Consider the following 15018-nt stretch of genomic DNA (forward strand, 5'->3'; position numbering starts at 1 on the left):
GCTAACAATAGGTTGTGTATAGTAGTAGACTATGTGAAAACAGGGCCTACTGTGTGGGGTTTCGGATGTGGGAGATCTCAAGTCCTCAACTTATTGAACTCTCACAATATAGACATAAATAGAAGTTGCTGGAAAAGCTCAGGTCTGACAACATCTGGGAAGAGAAATCTTAATGTTTCAGGTCCTGTGACCCTTCCTCATAGAACAATACAGCACAGGAACTGCTCTTTGGCCCACCATGTTGTGCTGAACATGACGCCAAATTAAACTAATCTCTTCTGCCTGCCATTGGTCCATATCCCCCCATTCCTTGCATGTTCATGTGCTGATCTTAAAGTTCCTTAAATACCCCGATCACGTCCGCCTCCATCACCACACCTGGCAGCATGTTCCAGACACCTACCATACTCTGCAAGCCTGATCCTCCTTTGGACCTCTTAAGCGCATGCCGCTCTTAATACACATTTCAACTCTGGGGGAAAAAGATCAAACCGATGTCATAATTTTACAGACTTCTGCTCTCAGCCTCTGCGGCACCAGAGTTTTTGTTGAGCTTCTCCTTAAAGTACACATCCTGTCATCTATTTTTGAGATACGTTTTCAATTACATCACACTGTAAACTTTTGCTGTAAATTCTGTGTCTTACGATCTTATCCTCCACAGCCACCTGAAGCAGCAGCACCCAGAAAGCTAGTCTTCCAGATAAACCTGTTGGACTATAACCTGGTGTTGGGTGATGTTTAAGCTTTGTCCACCCTGTCATGTGGGCAGCCACCTGGTTGAACCCCCCTTCTGCAGCCTCTGAAAAGCCCTCCACATCCTCCCTGTAATGCAGCAACCTGAGCTGAACGCGATACTCCTTTGCAAGTTGCGGTCTAACCAAAGCCTGACGTCGGAACGGAAGTCCTGTGTGTACAAGTCCCACTGCAGGGAGGCCAGGCCCAGTCTTACCGAGCGCCCGTGAAGGGGGCGAGGGTCTGGCGCCAAAGCTCTGCCGCGCGGAGGGGGAGGGTCACGCGCCGGAGAATGGCCACGTGCCGCAGCGGGGGCCGCAGCACTGGAGACGCTTCAGGCAGGGGAGAGGGGGCTCGCGCGGGAGGCGGCTCACGCGCTGAAGGGGGGCACGCGGAGGGGCGCCTCGCGCCGGAGGAGGGTCATGTCGAGGGGGGGGGTGTGGGCCACGCGCCAAACGCGGGCCTCCTCGCGCCGGAACGTGGGGAGAGCCACGAGCTGGAGTGGTGCCGCGCCGCGGAGGCCGATTTCCCGGATGTGATGGACATCTCGAGGGGCGTCTTCGAGGGTTTCGACCACCTGCCCGCCCGTTACCACGCCTGGGTCAGGGACCCGGCTCGAAGAGTCTTCCTGGCGAAAAAGAAAGGGAAAGCAGTGAGTGTGACCTCTTCACCAGTTTCCAGCTCTGCCCCCAACCCCCAAACGCCAGGTTCACCCTCCATTAGCTCGCTGTGAACCCCAACCCCCCCTTCACTTTCCATTAGCCCCACTCCCAACCCCCAGATCCCTCCTCATTTTCCATTAGCCTCACCCCTAACCCCCAGATCCCTCCTCACTTTCCATTAGCCTCACCCCCAACCCCCAGATCCCTCCTTCACTTTCCATTAGCCCCACTCCCAACCTCCAGATCCCTCCTCACTTTCCATTAGCCCAACCCCCAGACCCCACCTTCACTTTCCATTAGCCCCGCCCCTAACCCCCAGATCCCTCCTCACTTTCCATTAGCCCCACTACCAACCCCCAGATCCCTCCTCACTTTCCATTAGCCCCGCCCCTAACCCCCAGATCCCTCCTCACTTTCCATTAGCCCCACTCCCAACCCCCAGATTCCTCCTCACTTTCCATTAGCCCCGCCCCTAACCCCCAGATCCCTCCTCACTTTCCATTAGCCTCACCCCAACCCCCAGATTCCTCCTCACTTTCCATTAGCCTCACCCCCAACCCCCAGATCCCTCCTCACTTTCCATTAGCCTCACTCCCAACCCCCAGATCCCTCCTCACTTTCCATTAGCCTCACCCCAAACCCCAGATTCCTCCTCACTTTCCATTAGCCCTGCCCCTAACCCCCAGATCCCTCCTCACTTTCCATTAGCCCCACTCCCAACCCCCAGATCCCTCCTCACTTTCCATTAGCCTCACCCCAACCCCCAGATTCCTCCTCACTTTCCATTAGCCCTGCCCCTAACCCCCAGATCCCTCCTCACTTTCCATTAGCCCTGCCCCTAACCCCCAGATCCCTCCTCACTTTCCATTAGCCCTGCCCCTAACCCCCAGATCCCTCCTCACTTTCCATTAGCCCCACTCCCAACCCCCAGATTCCTCCTCACTTTCCATTAGCCTCACCCCAACCCCTAGATCCCTCCTCACTTTCCATTAGCCTCACCCCAACCCCCAGATTCCTCCTCACTTTCCATTAGCCCCACTCCCAACCCCCAGATTCCTCCTCACTTTCCATTAGCCTCACCCCCCAGATCCCTCCTTCACTTTCCATTAGCCCCACTCCCAACCTCCAGATCCCTCCTCACTTTCCATTAGCCCAACCCCCAGATTCCTCCTCACTTTCCATTAGCCCAACCCCCAGACCCCACCTTCACTTTCCATTAGCCCCGCCCCTAACCCCCAGATCCCTCCTCACTTTCCATTAGCCCCACTCCCAACCCCCAGATTCCTCCTCACTTTCCATTAGCCCCGCCCCTAACCCCCCAGATCCCTCCTCACTTTTCATTAGCCCCACTCCCAACCCCCAGATCCCTCCTCACTTTCCATTAGCCCCACTCCCAACCCCCAGATTCCTCCTCACTTTCCATTAGCCCCGCCCCTAACCCCCAGATCCCTCCTCACTTTCCATTAGCCTCACTCCCAACCCCCAGATTCCTCCTCACTTTCCATTAGCCCCGCCCCTAACCCCCAGATCCCTCCTCACTTTCCATTAGCCTCACCCCAACCCCCAGATTCCTCCTCACTTTCCATTAGCCCTGCCCCTAACCCCCAGATCCCTCCTCACTTTCCATTAGCCTCACCCCAACCCCCAGATTCCTCCTCACTTTCCATTAGCCCCACTCCCAACCCCCAGATTCCTCCTCACTTTCCATTAGCCCCACTCCCAACCCCCAGATCCCTCCTCACTTTCCATTAGCCTCACTCCCAACCCCCAGATCCCTCCTCACTTTCCATTAGCCTCACCCCAAACCCCAGATTCCTCCTCACTTTCCATTAGCCCTGCCCCTAACCCCCAGATCCCTCCTCACTTTCCATTAGCCTCACCCCAACCCCCAGATCCCTCCTCACTTTCCATTAGCCTCACCCCAACCCCCAGATCCCTCCTCACTTTCCATTAGCCTCACCCCCAACCCCCAGATCCCTCCTCACTTTCCATTAGCCCCACTCCCAACCCCCAGATTCCTCCTCACTTTCCATTAGCCTCACCCCCAACCCCCAGATCCCTCCTCACTTTCCATTAGCCTCACCCCAACCCCCAGATCCCTCCTCACTTTCCATTAGCCTCACTCCCAACCCCCAGATCCCTCCTCACTTTCCATTAGCCCCACTCCCAACCCCCAGATTCCTCCTCACTTTCCATTAGCCCCACTCCCAACCCCCAGATTCCTCCTCACTTTCCATTAGCCCCACTCCCAACCCCCAGATTCCTCCTCACTTTCCATTAGCCTCACCCCCAACCCCCAGATCCCTCCTCACTTTCCATTAGCCTCACTCCCAACCCCCAGATCCCTCCTCACTTTCCATTAGCCTCACCCCAACCCCCAGATCCCTCCTTCACTTTCCATTAGCCCCACTCCCAACCCCTAGATCCCTCCTCACTTTCCATTAGCCTCACCCCCAACCCCCAGATCCCTCCTTCACTTTCCATTAGCCCCACTCCCAACCTCCAGATCCCTCCTCACTTTCCATTAGCCCAACCCCCAGATTCCTCCTCACTTTCCATTAGCCCAACCCCCAGACCCCACCTTCACTTTCCATTAGCCCCGCCCCTAACCCCCAGATCCCTCCTCACTTTCCATTAGCCCCACTCCCAACCCCCAGATTCCTCCTCACTTTCCATTAGCCCCGCCCCTAACCCCCAGATCCCTCCTCACTTTTCATTAGCCCCACTCCCAACCCCCAGATCCCTCCTCACTTTCCATTAGCCCCACTCCCAACCCCCAGATTCCTCCTCACTTTCCATTAGCCCCGCCCCTAACCCCCAGATCCCTCCTCACTTTCCATTAGCCCCACTCCCAACCCCCAGATTCCTCCTCACTTTCCATTAGCCCCGCCCCTAACCCCCAGATCCCTCCTCACTTTCCATTAGCCTCACCCCAACCCCCAGATTCCTCCTCACTTTCCATTAGCCCCACTCCCAACCCCCAGATCCCTCCTCACTTTCCATTAGCCTCACCCCAACCCCCAGATTCCTCCTCACTTTCCATTAGCCCCGCCCCTAACCCCCAGATCCCACCTCACTTTCCATTAGCCTCACCCCAACCCCCAGATTCCTCCTCACTTTCCATTAGCCCCACTCCCAACCCCCAGATCCCTCCTCACTTTCCATTAGCCTCACCCCAACCCCCAGATTCCTCCTCACTTTCCATTAGCCCCGCCCCTAACCCCCAGATTCCTCCTCACTTTCCATTAGCCTCACCCCAACCCCCAGATCCCTCCTCACTTTCCATTAGCCTCACCCCAACCCCCAGATACCTCCTCACTTTCCATTAGCCCCACTCCCAACCTCCAGATCCCTCCTCACTTTCCATTAGCCTCACCCCAACCCCCAGATTCCTCCTCACTTTCCATTAGCCCCACCCCTAACCCCCAGATCCCTCCTCACTTTCCATTAGCCTCACCCCAACCCCCAGATTCCTCCTCACTTTCCATTAGCCCCACTCCCAACCCCCAGATCCCTCCTCACTTTCCATTAGCCTCACCCCAACCCCCAGATTCCTCCTCACTTTCCATTAGCCCCGCCCCTAACCCCCAGATTCCTCCTCACTTTCCATTAGCCTCACCCCAACCCCCAGATTCCTCCTCACTTTCCATTAGCCCCGCCCCTAACCCCCAGATTCCTCCTCACTTTCCATTAGCCTCACCCCAACCCCCAGATCCCTCCTCACTTTCCATTAGCCTCACCCCAACCCCCAGATTCCTCCTCACTTTCCATTAGCCCCGCCCCTAACCCCCAGATCCCTCCTCACTTTCCATTAGCCTCACCCCAACCCCCAGATTCCTCCTCACTTTCCATTAGCCCCACTCCCAACCCCCAGATCTCTCCTCACTTTCTATTAGCCCAACCCCCAGACCCCACCTTCACTTTCCATTAGCCCCACCCCTAACCCCCAGACTCCATTTTCACCCTTGATTAGCCCCTTCCCTAACCCCCAAACTCAACATTCACCCTTCATTAGCCCTGCCCCTAACCCCCAAACCCCCACCTTCACCCTCCATTGGCCCCTCCTCAACCTCCAATTTTCCTCCTTCACCCTCCATTTGCCCCTTCCCTAACTTCCAATTCATATTTTTTACCCTCAGTTAGCTCCTCACCCAGCCTCAACTTTTTCCTCGGTCGAACCCCATTCCCCCCACAATGCCAGTATCCATTCCAATCCCCTGGGTCCATCCCCATCCCCTGTGTGCCCTACTTTGGGTCAAACCACATGTTAAGGTGGCAGTAATCCCCTGTCTGGCTCTCTCAGGTTTGTGGTCATGAGTTCAAGGGTCACTCTTTCGAAGGAGTTGTCTCACTCCCTCAATGGTCCCCAACCCTGTACTGCTCTCCATGGCCTCACCTTTGGCATCATGGTGAGGCAGTAAGGTCTGAAATTTCCTCCCTTATCCTCAGTGAGTGGTGTTGTCATTTGGTTAGTAATTCAAGGGGCTGTTCCCAGGGGCTTTGGTTCCCAATTGATATTAATCCAATCCAGTTAATGATGACCATTGGGAGGGTGTAGATGTGGCAGTGGCTCTAGAAGGAGGCCATTTTGCCCATTTGAATGATAGCCTGCTTCTTCTGGATGGTCTCCTCATTAATTTCCTTTCACAAATTCTCTCTGTCATTTCATCATGAGAGTTAATCGAACCTGTTTTATTTTATTCATTCATGGGATGTGGAAGTCTGCGACTAGGCCCAGCATTTATTGTCCATCTCTAATTGCCCAGAAGACATTTAGGAATGAACTTCATTATCGCGGCAGCATGGTGGCTCAGTGGTTGGCACTGCTGCCTCACAGTGCCAAGGACCCTGGTTGAATTCCATCCTCAGGCAACTACCTGTATGGAGTTTACATATTCTCCCTGTGTAGTGTGGGTTTTCTCTGGTTGCCCTGGTTTCCTCCCATAGTATAAAGGCATGCAGGCTAGGTGGATTAGCCGTGGTAAATGCAGTGTGAGAGGGTGGGTCCGCATGGGTTGCTTTTCAGCTGGATTGTTGAGGATTTGATGGGACAAATGGCCTGCTTTCACATTTTAGAAATTCTATGCTTTTTAAAATTCATTCAATTGGATGAGGGCACCACTGGCTGGGCCAGCATTTGTTGCCCATCCCTAATTGCTCAGAGAGCAGTTAAGAGTCAGCTACATTGCTGTGAGTCATATGTCGGCCAGACCAGGTAAGGACAGCAAATTTCCTTCCCTAAAGGGCATCGGTGAACCAGCTGGGGTTTTCTACCAATCCAAAATGGATTCATGATCATCATTTGGCTCTTAATTCCAGATTTTCATAAACTCAGATTCCAACATCTTGAATTTGAACCCATGTCTCCATAATCCTGAGTCTCTGGATTGATAATGTGGTGATAATAGCACTAGGCCATCACCTTCCCTGTTGTATATTGTTCCTAGGGCAAATTAAATCGTATCTTGCTATGAAAGCCGAGCTACTCAGCTCCTGAGACCTAACTGTGATCCATTGTCAAGAGTGTGTTGCTGTGGTCTATTGTCCATAAGCGACTACTGAACAGCTCACTAGGAAGGAGGAAACCCATCATTCATACCTTAGCAGTGATAACTATCACTGTTTATTGTGAAATATCTACCTTGCTCACTAATGCCCCCTCCTTGCCTGGACTCTACATGATGCCAGACCCCCCTCCCCGGTTTTACTTCTAACTGCCCTCTGAAAATGCCAGGTGACATTCAAGGAGACATGTGACAAATGCTAGGCATAGCCTGGAAATGCCCATGCCCTCCCCTTTCCGCCTCTTGCCTTCTTCCTTTCAGCCGCTCTGTAAAATCTTTGACTGAAGTCTCGCTATGAATGTCCCCTTCAGCAGTGTGGGGTCAAACCTTCTGCTTGTTTTGCCTCTCATTCACAGGATGAGGGTGTCACTGGTTCAGCCCAGTATTTATTGCCCATCCCTAATTGCCTGAGGGCAGTCAAGAGTCCAAAATCATTTTCTGGAGTTCTATGTAAGCCAGACCAGGTAAGGATGGGAGTTTTCCTTCCCTAAAGAATATTAGTGAACCAGGTGGGGTTTTCCAACATTCAAACCATGTCCATCATTGGAATCTTAATTCCAAACTTTTAAACTAGCATCTATCATTACATCGTCCCCAAGAACACCACCAGCGTCTCTGGATTAGCAGACCAGCCAATAATGCCAATAAGCCATCACCTACCCTTTACCTGAGCATCTTCAGACAGGAGGGGTGATTTCCATTTTACTGAGTGTCAGGTGCCAAACAAATGTGCATCATTGTTGTTGGCAGGTAGCCTTTGTTTCAGTGAATGTTGTGGACGACGGGCACACTGCGGTGGTGGAAGGGTTGAGGGTTGCATCGCTGGAGAGAGGCAAAGGAATCGGGCAGGTCGTCCAGCACTACTGCGCTGATCTGCTCAGGGCCCAGTTCCCAGAGGTCAAAGTGTGTCGTTACACCAAAGCTGGACCCCTGACACTCAAGACTATTGCCAAGTTCCGACTGATATGTAAACAGGTAACGCCACATGCGTGGCCGTGAATGAGGCAACACGTGGGTACATCCAGACCGTTGCCTCGCTGTCATATGGCGACCAGTCTTGACTGGTCTTAAATTTGAGTAGGGTGTATGTGTGTTGAGTTTTGATGAGTATTTCAGAAACTGCTGCAGATTCACGTCACCAGTACTCTTTATTCATGGTGGTTGGTTAGTTCAGTTGGCTGGAAGGCAGGTTTGCAATGCAGTGTGATGCTAACATGAATTCAATTTCCTGCACCAACTGAGATTATCATGAAGGTCCCACCTTCTCAACCTCTCCCCTTGCCTGGTCTTATGGGCCAGACCTACCCCTGTCAATCTATGTCAAGGAGATAACTTGAACTGTCCATTTCTGTTTTATTTAAAGGCACATCTTCAGATTTGGTGAAACTACTTGGTTTTAAAAACAAACATTATTGTTACAACAAAGTTAAAATATGAACACAAGAAAGGAGAACTGGTATAACTTCATTGAAATACTTGATAAACATAAAATATTATTTAACTACTGATCATCAACTATTCCAACACAGCAGCATCCCATAAACACACCCTTGGCAAAGGTAGATTCAGCAAAATGGATGTTGCTCACATGTGACCACCCTTCCTGTCCAGGAGAAAGGAACACTATCAGAAACAATATAGCAGCTGAGAGAGGCAACTCAGGCTTTTTGTTGCAGCAGACAGAGAGCTGTATCTAACAGCTTCAACCGCAAAAGCCCCAGCTGAAAATAGCTTCCACTTCTTCAAGCCCACAACAGCAACTGTTGAAAGCTCATAACTAAATTCCTTGGTTCTGTGGGCGGGAGGTTGACCACATCCACTCAGGCTGCTTCTGTTGTTCCAGTTTCTCTAAAAAAGAAAACCCAAGGCTTCCCAAGTTGTTTGTCTTCTCATCAACTGCTAGGCACCTGTCCCCCAATCTCTCCCTCTCTCACTCTCAAAGAAACCAGGACAAAACATACGACTTAAAGCCACAGTATCATCACACTGAGAATCTTCATCAATGCTTTCATTTTTCCAGGAAGTCCTCACTGTGCAGTTAGAGACGGAAGATATCCTTTCGAAGCTGGAAGCTACCATTGCCCAGCTGAAGGAGAGCGGGGAAGAATGGGAAGATCCCATCCTGCTCGGAGCCACTGATGTCAAGCGGGTGTTCCTTAGCCCCAAGGTGGTGGATGAGGTGCTGCCTGGGAAGACCATTATTCAAGACTGGGCTCCTTACAAGCCATTGGAGAGCAACCTAGAGAAGTTAATGAGGCAAGACCTCATCTGGATGGCTGACGACAAAGAAGAGCCCACGGTCGTCAGCCTAGGCACTGCCCCCTACAGGATACCCTTGGGTACTGGCTGCCTCCGGCTGAACATTGATATATTTGGGAAGCATTTCCCCAAGGTCAGGAACCAGTTTCTTGCTCAGATCCAGCAAAGAGTCAGCACCCTGGAGGGCCTAGTATACTGTCTTTTGAGCTTTGAGCCATCCTTGTGGCAGGACATGTTATTCTTCTGCCAAACTACCTTAGGACTCCACGTGGATGGAGACATTGAGGAGCAAAGCTTGCTGGAGACAAATGTATAGACCTGTGAGGGAAAGAGCCCCCTACCCCGCTATTGCCAGTCCTTTGCTGCTTCTGGGCTCAGTAGTTTGTCTGCTGTCTCTCCTTCTGCCATGCTATTACGTCAGAATGCAGAGTGTTGTAGATTCAAGTCCCACTCCTGGGTTTTGAAAGCCAACAAGCCTAATGGCAGACTAGTGTTGAATTGTTTGGTGTTTGATTGCACTGGTCTGATTATTGACCTCGCCCAGTGTACTTGACTGTTTGAGCTTGGATGTGGACTCAGATAAAGCAAACAGACACTGATTTCAAAAGGCTTTTGTAAATAAACCTGTTGCATGTTTTGAAACTTGTGTCACCCCTGTATTCTGTGAAATTCAGAGTGAGAACAACAGACAGTGGAGTGGGATGTTAAGGTAAGAATGCCTGCTCAAGCCTGATTGTCTTTTCTAAGGGGGATGTGAGCAAACCATTGTTGTTATTTGAAACGGAACATGGGAGAGGCTGGATAAGGACTCTAAGGTGCCCATCAGTCCCATCCATTCCCCTGCCACAGCACCAGGATTGGACAAATAGGCTGAACAGCTAAACCATCATTATTTGTGGGATCTTGCTGTGCTTTATGATCCCAACTGCCTATACACACTGGATAATTGAACGCTTACTACTCTACAAAACTACATCACATATTACAATACAGACTAGATAGCCACTGAACAATTCAGATTGAAGTCTGAGTGACAGACGGTGCTTATGTTTTACAGTTAGTTACCGTGGTGATCAGTCATCAAAACACCAGGCTGCTGGTGTTCGTTAATAGAATATAACGTTATTAGCCGAAAGGAAAAAGAAAATAAGGTTATATATCTGTGACAGTTAAAAATGTCTTAACGCAAACGGCAAAAAACAGTCTGAATGTTTTCCAACTACTGGTGGAGGCTGGCACAGTTACAATATTTAAAAGTCATCTGAATGTATATATGAATAGGAACAGTTTAGGGGGGTGTGGACCAAGTGCTGGCAAATGGGACTAGATTAATTTAGGATATCTGGTCAATAAAGACAGATTGGACCGAAAGATCACTTTCATTGCCGTACATCCCTGTGACTCTATGATTGAATGCAAAAGTTAGTACGTCATGTTGTGGCTGTGCAACGCATTGGTTAGGCCACTTTTGGAATACTGCATTCAATTCTGGTTCGCCCTGCTATAGGAAAGATGTTGAACCTGAGAGAATACAGAAAAATTTTGAGGATGTTGCTACGGTTAGAGGGTTTGAGCTATAGGGAGAGGCTGGATATACTACAGCCATTTTCGCTGGAGCATCAGAGTCTGAGCGGTGACCTTTATAGAGGTTTATAAAATCATGAGGGGCATGGATAGAGTGAATAGCCAAAGTCTTCTCCCCAGGGTAGAGGTGTCCAAAGCTAGAGGGCATATGTTTAAGATGAGAGGGAAAAGATTTGAAAGAGACCTAAGGGACAACTTTTTCACGTGGGGGTGGTGCGTGTATGGAATGAGCTGCCAGCGGAAGTGGTGGATGCTGGTACAATTATAACATCTAAAAGGCATCTGGATGGCTACACGAATAGGAAGGGTTTAGAGGGATATGGGCCAAATGTTGGCAAACAGGACGAGATTAATTTAGTATATCTGATCAGCACGGATGAGTTGGACCGAAGGGTCTGTTTCTGTGCTGTACAACTCTGAGTCTTTGATTATACTTTTGCTGATAACCAGCTCCAGAGCTATTTCACTCCTCTTCATTCTTTATGTTTTTAGTATCAAAAGAAAAATCGATACCTTTCTTGAAACTGTTCAGTGACAGGGCTTCCACGGACCTAAGTGGTAGAGAATTCCATGCGTTGACACTATATGAGTGAAAATGTGTTGCTGGAAAGGCGCAGCAGGTCAGGCAGCATCCAAGGAGCAGGAGAATCCTTCTTCAGGAGGGCTCATGCCTGAAACGTTGATTCTCCTGCTCCTTGGATGCTGCCTGACCTGCTGCGCCTTTCCAGCAAACATTTTCAGCTCTGATCTCCAGCATCTGCAGTCCTCATTTTCTCCTAGAAGCTTTCTACTATATGAGTGAAGAAATTACTCCTCATCTAAGTCCTAAGTAGCTTAGCCAGATGTAACAGGATCAGACATGGATAAATATAGAAACGATGTTCCCAAGGCCTGGAACCAGGGGTTACAATCTAAGGATATGTTGAGAAGAAATGTCTTCATGCAGTGCGTAGGGCGTCTGTGCAATTCTCTGACACAGAAAAGGGTTGACACCAATACATTGAATGTTTTCAACGAGGAGTTAGATCTAACTCTGGGTCTAAGTGCATCAATGAGTATAGGGGAGAAAGTGGGAAAAGGGGACTAAGTTGGATGATCAGCCACGATCCCATTGAATGGGGTAGCAGGCACGAGGGGCCCAATGGCCTACACCTGCTGCTATTTTCCCTCCACCTAACCTGTCCCCTCCCATTCCAACAGGACCCCTTTCTCTCTCCTCAAGCCAGACCCTTGCAGCACTCCTCATCCCTCTACCAATAGGGGTACAGTTGGGTTTGAACGAGGCATTGGTTCAGCTGTGGGTTCAGCCTGTGAGGCCTATCTCAAGCTTTGCACACCATCCCACGGGGAGGGCACCAGCTGTTGCCCGAGAGATTGCGGGTGAATGTTGTTCATTTCCCCCTCTTTCCATCTCTCTCTGTCCATTCCCTCTCAGCACCTGCCCTTGTCTTCCAATAAGGCTTTGACACCGCTTTTGATGGCAGTGGCCATTTTTATTTTGGTTATACCTCATTTGCTTCTGATTTGTTGACATTAATTTTAAGAGAAGACTTCGAGAGATTGTCATCAAGTCATGGAAACAGACCCTTTGGTCCAACCAGTCCATGCCCACCAGAATACCGAACTAAACTGGTCCCACATGCCTGTGCTTGGTCCATATCCCTCCAAACCTGTCCTCGTCATGAGCTTATCCAAAGTGTTTTCAACATTGTAACTGTACCTGTATCCAATACTTCTTCTGGAAGTTGATTCCACGTATGAATCACTCTCTGCGTAAAAACAATTGTCCTTTGTGTCCTTTTTCAGTCTTTTTCCTTTCACCTTAAAAATATGCCCTTAGTTTTGAAATCTCCCATCTCTGGGGTCACCCCTCAACCTCCTACTCTCCAGCTAAAAATAGCCTTTCCAGTCTATTTTTGTGTCTCAAACCTTCCATTCCCAGTAACATGCTGGTAAATCTTTTCTGAACCCTGTCCAACTTAATCATATCCTTCCTGTAACAGGGAGATCAGAACTGCCACAGTACTCCAGAACAGGCCTGACCAACATCCTGCACAACCTCAACATGATGTCCCAACTCCTATACTCAAAAGTCTGAGGAATAAATTGTCTTTGAAAAGTTCCCTTTGCCCCATCCCCCAAACAACCCCACCCCCCACCCAACCCCCCCCCCCCCCCCCACTGTGGAAGGACTACCTGGTATAGCTCTATACGGGGTACTCACTAGGACAATCTGGAGTTGGGCATTCTGACGATGCCACATTACTCTTGACGGAAGCGATTTGGTTGCGGTGTCCATATATCAACAAAAAAGTTGCACAATTTCTTGCAAAGTGGGACACAGTTCTCTGAGGAAATGATGGATGGAATTATTTTACGCACGGTACTGTGAATATGGCAAATTGGTTTCTTAACGATGACAAATTAGTGCGGCGTTAATGAGCCCAGTGGGGAATTCAGCCTCTTTACCCAGACAGCGGGGAGAATGTGAAATGCTTTCCCAAGGGGAGCTGTCGAATTGGATTGCAGCGAATCATCGGACAGTGGCAAGGCAGAACGAGGCCATTCAGCCAGTCAGGTATGTACTGGCTTGCTGTCAGACCATGAGATATAGGAGCAGAATTACACTAGTTCGCCCATCGAGGCTGCTGTTCCATTCAATTATGGCTGTTATGTTTCTCAGCCCAATTCTCCTGCCTTCTCCCCGTAACCCTTGATCCCGTTTACCAATTGTGAATGTATTTATTTCTGTCCTAAATACACTTAATCACTTGGCTTCCATAGCCTTCTGTAGCAATGAACTCCAAAGATTCACCACCCTCTAGCTGGAGAAATTCCTCCTCATCTCAATTCAAAAGGGTCAACTCTTCACTAGGATGTGCCATCGGCTCCTAGTCTCTCCTACTATTCAAAACATCTTCTCCATGCTCACTGTATCCAAGCTTCTCAGTATTCTTACAACACAGAGGTGAACCCCTCTGTTAATTAAACCAGACACCCAGAAAAGCTGACCTTGCCTTGTAATGTTAAAATATGAGTGACAGGGAACTCCCAAGTTCCACTATATAAAGAAAAAACATCAATTTGTTTTTTTTTTAAGTCTAAAAAATGAACATTAAACAACAACTGCAGAGGGACCTCAATTATCCGAATATCGCATTATCTGAAGGAGATCTCAAGGTCCCGATAGAAACATTACATCAAAGAGCTTTTCAACTCTGATTGTGTCTTTTGTTTACATTGATTAAAAACTATCTCAGCTGACTGAAACACTGCTGAGAACAGTCCTGGACATCAAGACCGAGTACCAGCTCCAAATGACTGACCTCTCACCCTCCACACTTTCCCAGGAGTTCTACACAGGGCTGTACCTGAAACCCCCCCAGAAATTCTCTCGAATATTGTCCTGTACAGGGCAAAGGTGGAACCTGTCAAAAGTTGCAGTAAAAAGTTGTGTGTGTGTGCGTGCGCGCCCCCAAAGGCAGCAGCTGTTTTACTGTTGGTATCCACTCCGGATGCCCAGGAGGGGGAGGGGGAGGGGGATGACGGTGAGGGACGCAGGACATCCGGGGGCAGATGCGCAGATGTGGGTGGGGCAGGCGGGGGGCGGTGTTGGAGGGTTTCGGGTCAGGCGGAGAATGATGTTGGATGGGTTTGGGGGGGGCGATGTTAGGAGGTGGGTGGCGGCAGTGTTGGATGTGTTTAGGAGCGGGCTGAGAGTGATGTTGGATGGGTTTGGGGGGGCGGGCGTAGGGCGGGGTTTTGGATGAGTTTGGGGGGCTGGATGGGGGAGTGAGTTTGGATGGGTTTGGGATGTGGGCGGGGGCAATGTTGGACAGGTTTGGGGTGCAGGCAGGGGGCGGGGGCTCGCGTGCGGTTTGCTGCTGCCTAGTCTCGTGAACGGGGAGCAGACTTTATAGAAAACTCCAAGCCCCAGAGGAGTGGCATTGAATCGATTCACCGAATAATCAATTATCTGAATGAAATAGTACCTGGTAAAAAATGAGGTCTGCAGGTGCTGGAGATCACAGCTGAAAATGTGTTGCTGGTTAAAGCACAGCAGGTCAGGCAGCATCCAAGGAATAGGAAATTCGACGTTTCGGAGGGCTTATGCCCGAAACGTCGAATTTCCTATTCCTTGGATGCTGCCTAACCTGCTGCGCTTTAACCAGCAACACATTTTCAGATGAAATAGTACCTGCCCATTTCGTACA

The 15018-nt window shown here is 50.0% G+C and overlaps 1 protein-coding gene across 2 annotated transcripts; it reads left to right on the forward strand.

The window, feature by feature from the left end:
• Positions 1-657: 657 nt before the first annotated feature.
• LOC132835258 (histidine N-acetyltransferase-like) lies at positions 658-9862 on the forward strand. 2 transcript variants are annotated; one of them, XM_060854645.1, is made up of 3 exons: positions 658-1387; positions 7712-7936; positions 8982-9862. In XM_060854645.1, exons 1-3 carry the CDS (start codon positions 1028-1030, stop codon positions 9534-9536), a joined length of 1140 nt encoding a protein of 379 aa, XP_060710628.1. In that variant the 5' UTR covers positions 658-1027; the 3' UTR covers positions 9537-9862. The 2 variants fall into 2 exon arrangements, with proteins under 2 accessions (XP_060710628.1, XP_060710629.1); XM_060854646.1 differs by lacking the exon at positions 7712-7936.
• Positions 9863-15018: the final 5156 nt, after the last annotated feature.

This window comes from Hemiscyllium ocellatum, chromosome 44 (assembly GCF_020745735.1).
Source record: "Hemiscyllium ocellatum isolate sHemOce1 chromosome 44, sHemOce1.pat.X.cur, whole genome shotgun sequence".
Lineage (NCBI taxonomy): Eukaryota > Metazoa > Chordata > Chondrichthyes > Orectolobiformes > Hemiscylliidae > Hemiscyllium > Hemiscyllium ocellatum.

What these genes read in the sequence shown, in the direction of transcription:
- LOC132835258 (XM_060854645.1), top strand. Translation starts at nt 1,028, where the DNA reads ATGGCCACGTGCCGCAGCGGGGGCCGCAGCACTGGAGACGCTTCAGGC. An exon ending in CGAAAAAGAAAGGGAAAGCA is followed by an intron (nt 1,388 to 7,711) that starts GTGAGTGTGACC and finishes TGTTGTTGGCAG; the next exon opens with GTAGCCTTTGTTTCAGTGAA. An exon ending in TCCGACTGATATGTAAACAG is followed by an intron (nt 7,937 to 8,981) that starts GTAACGCCACAT and finishes TCATTTTTCCAG; the next exon opens with GAAGTCCTCACTGTGCAGTT.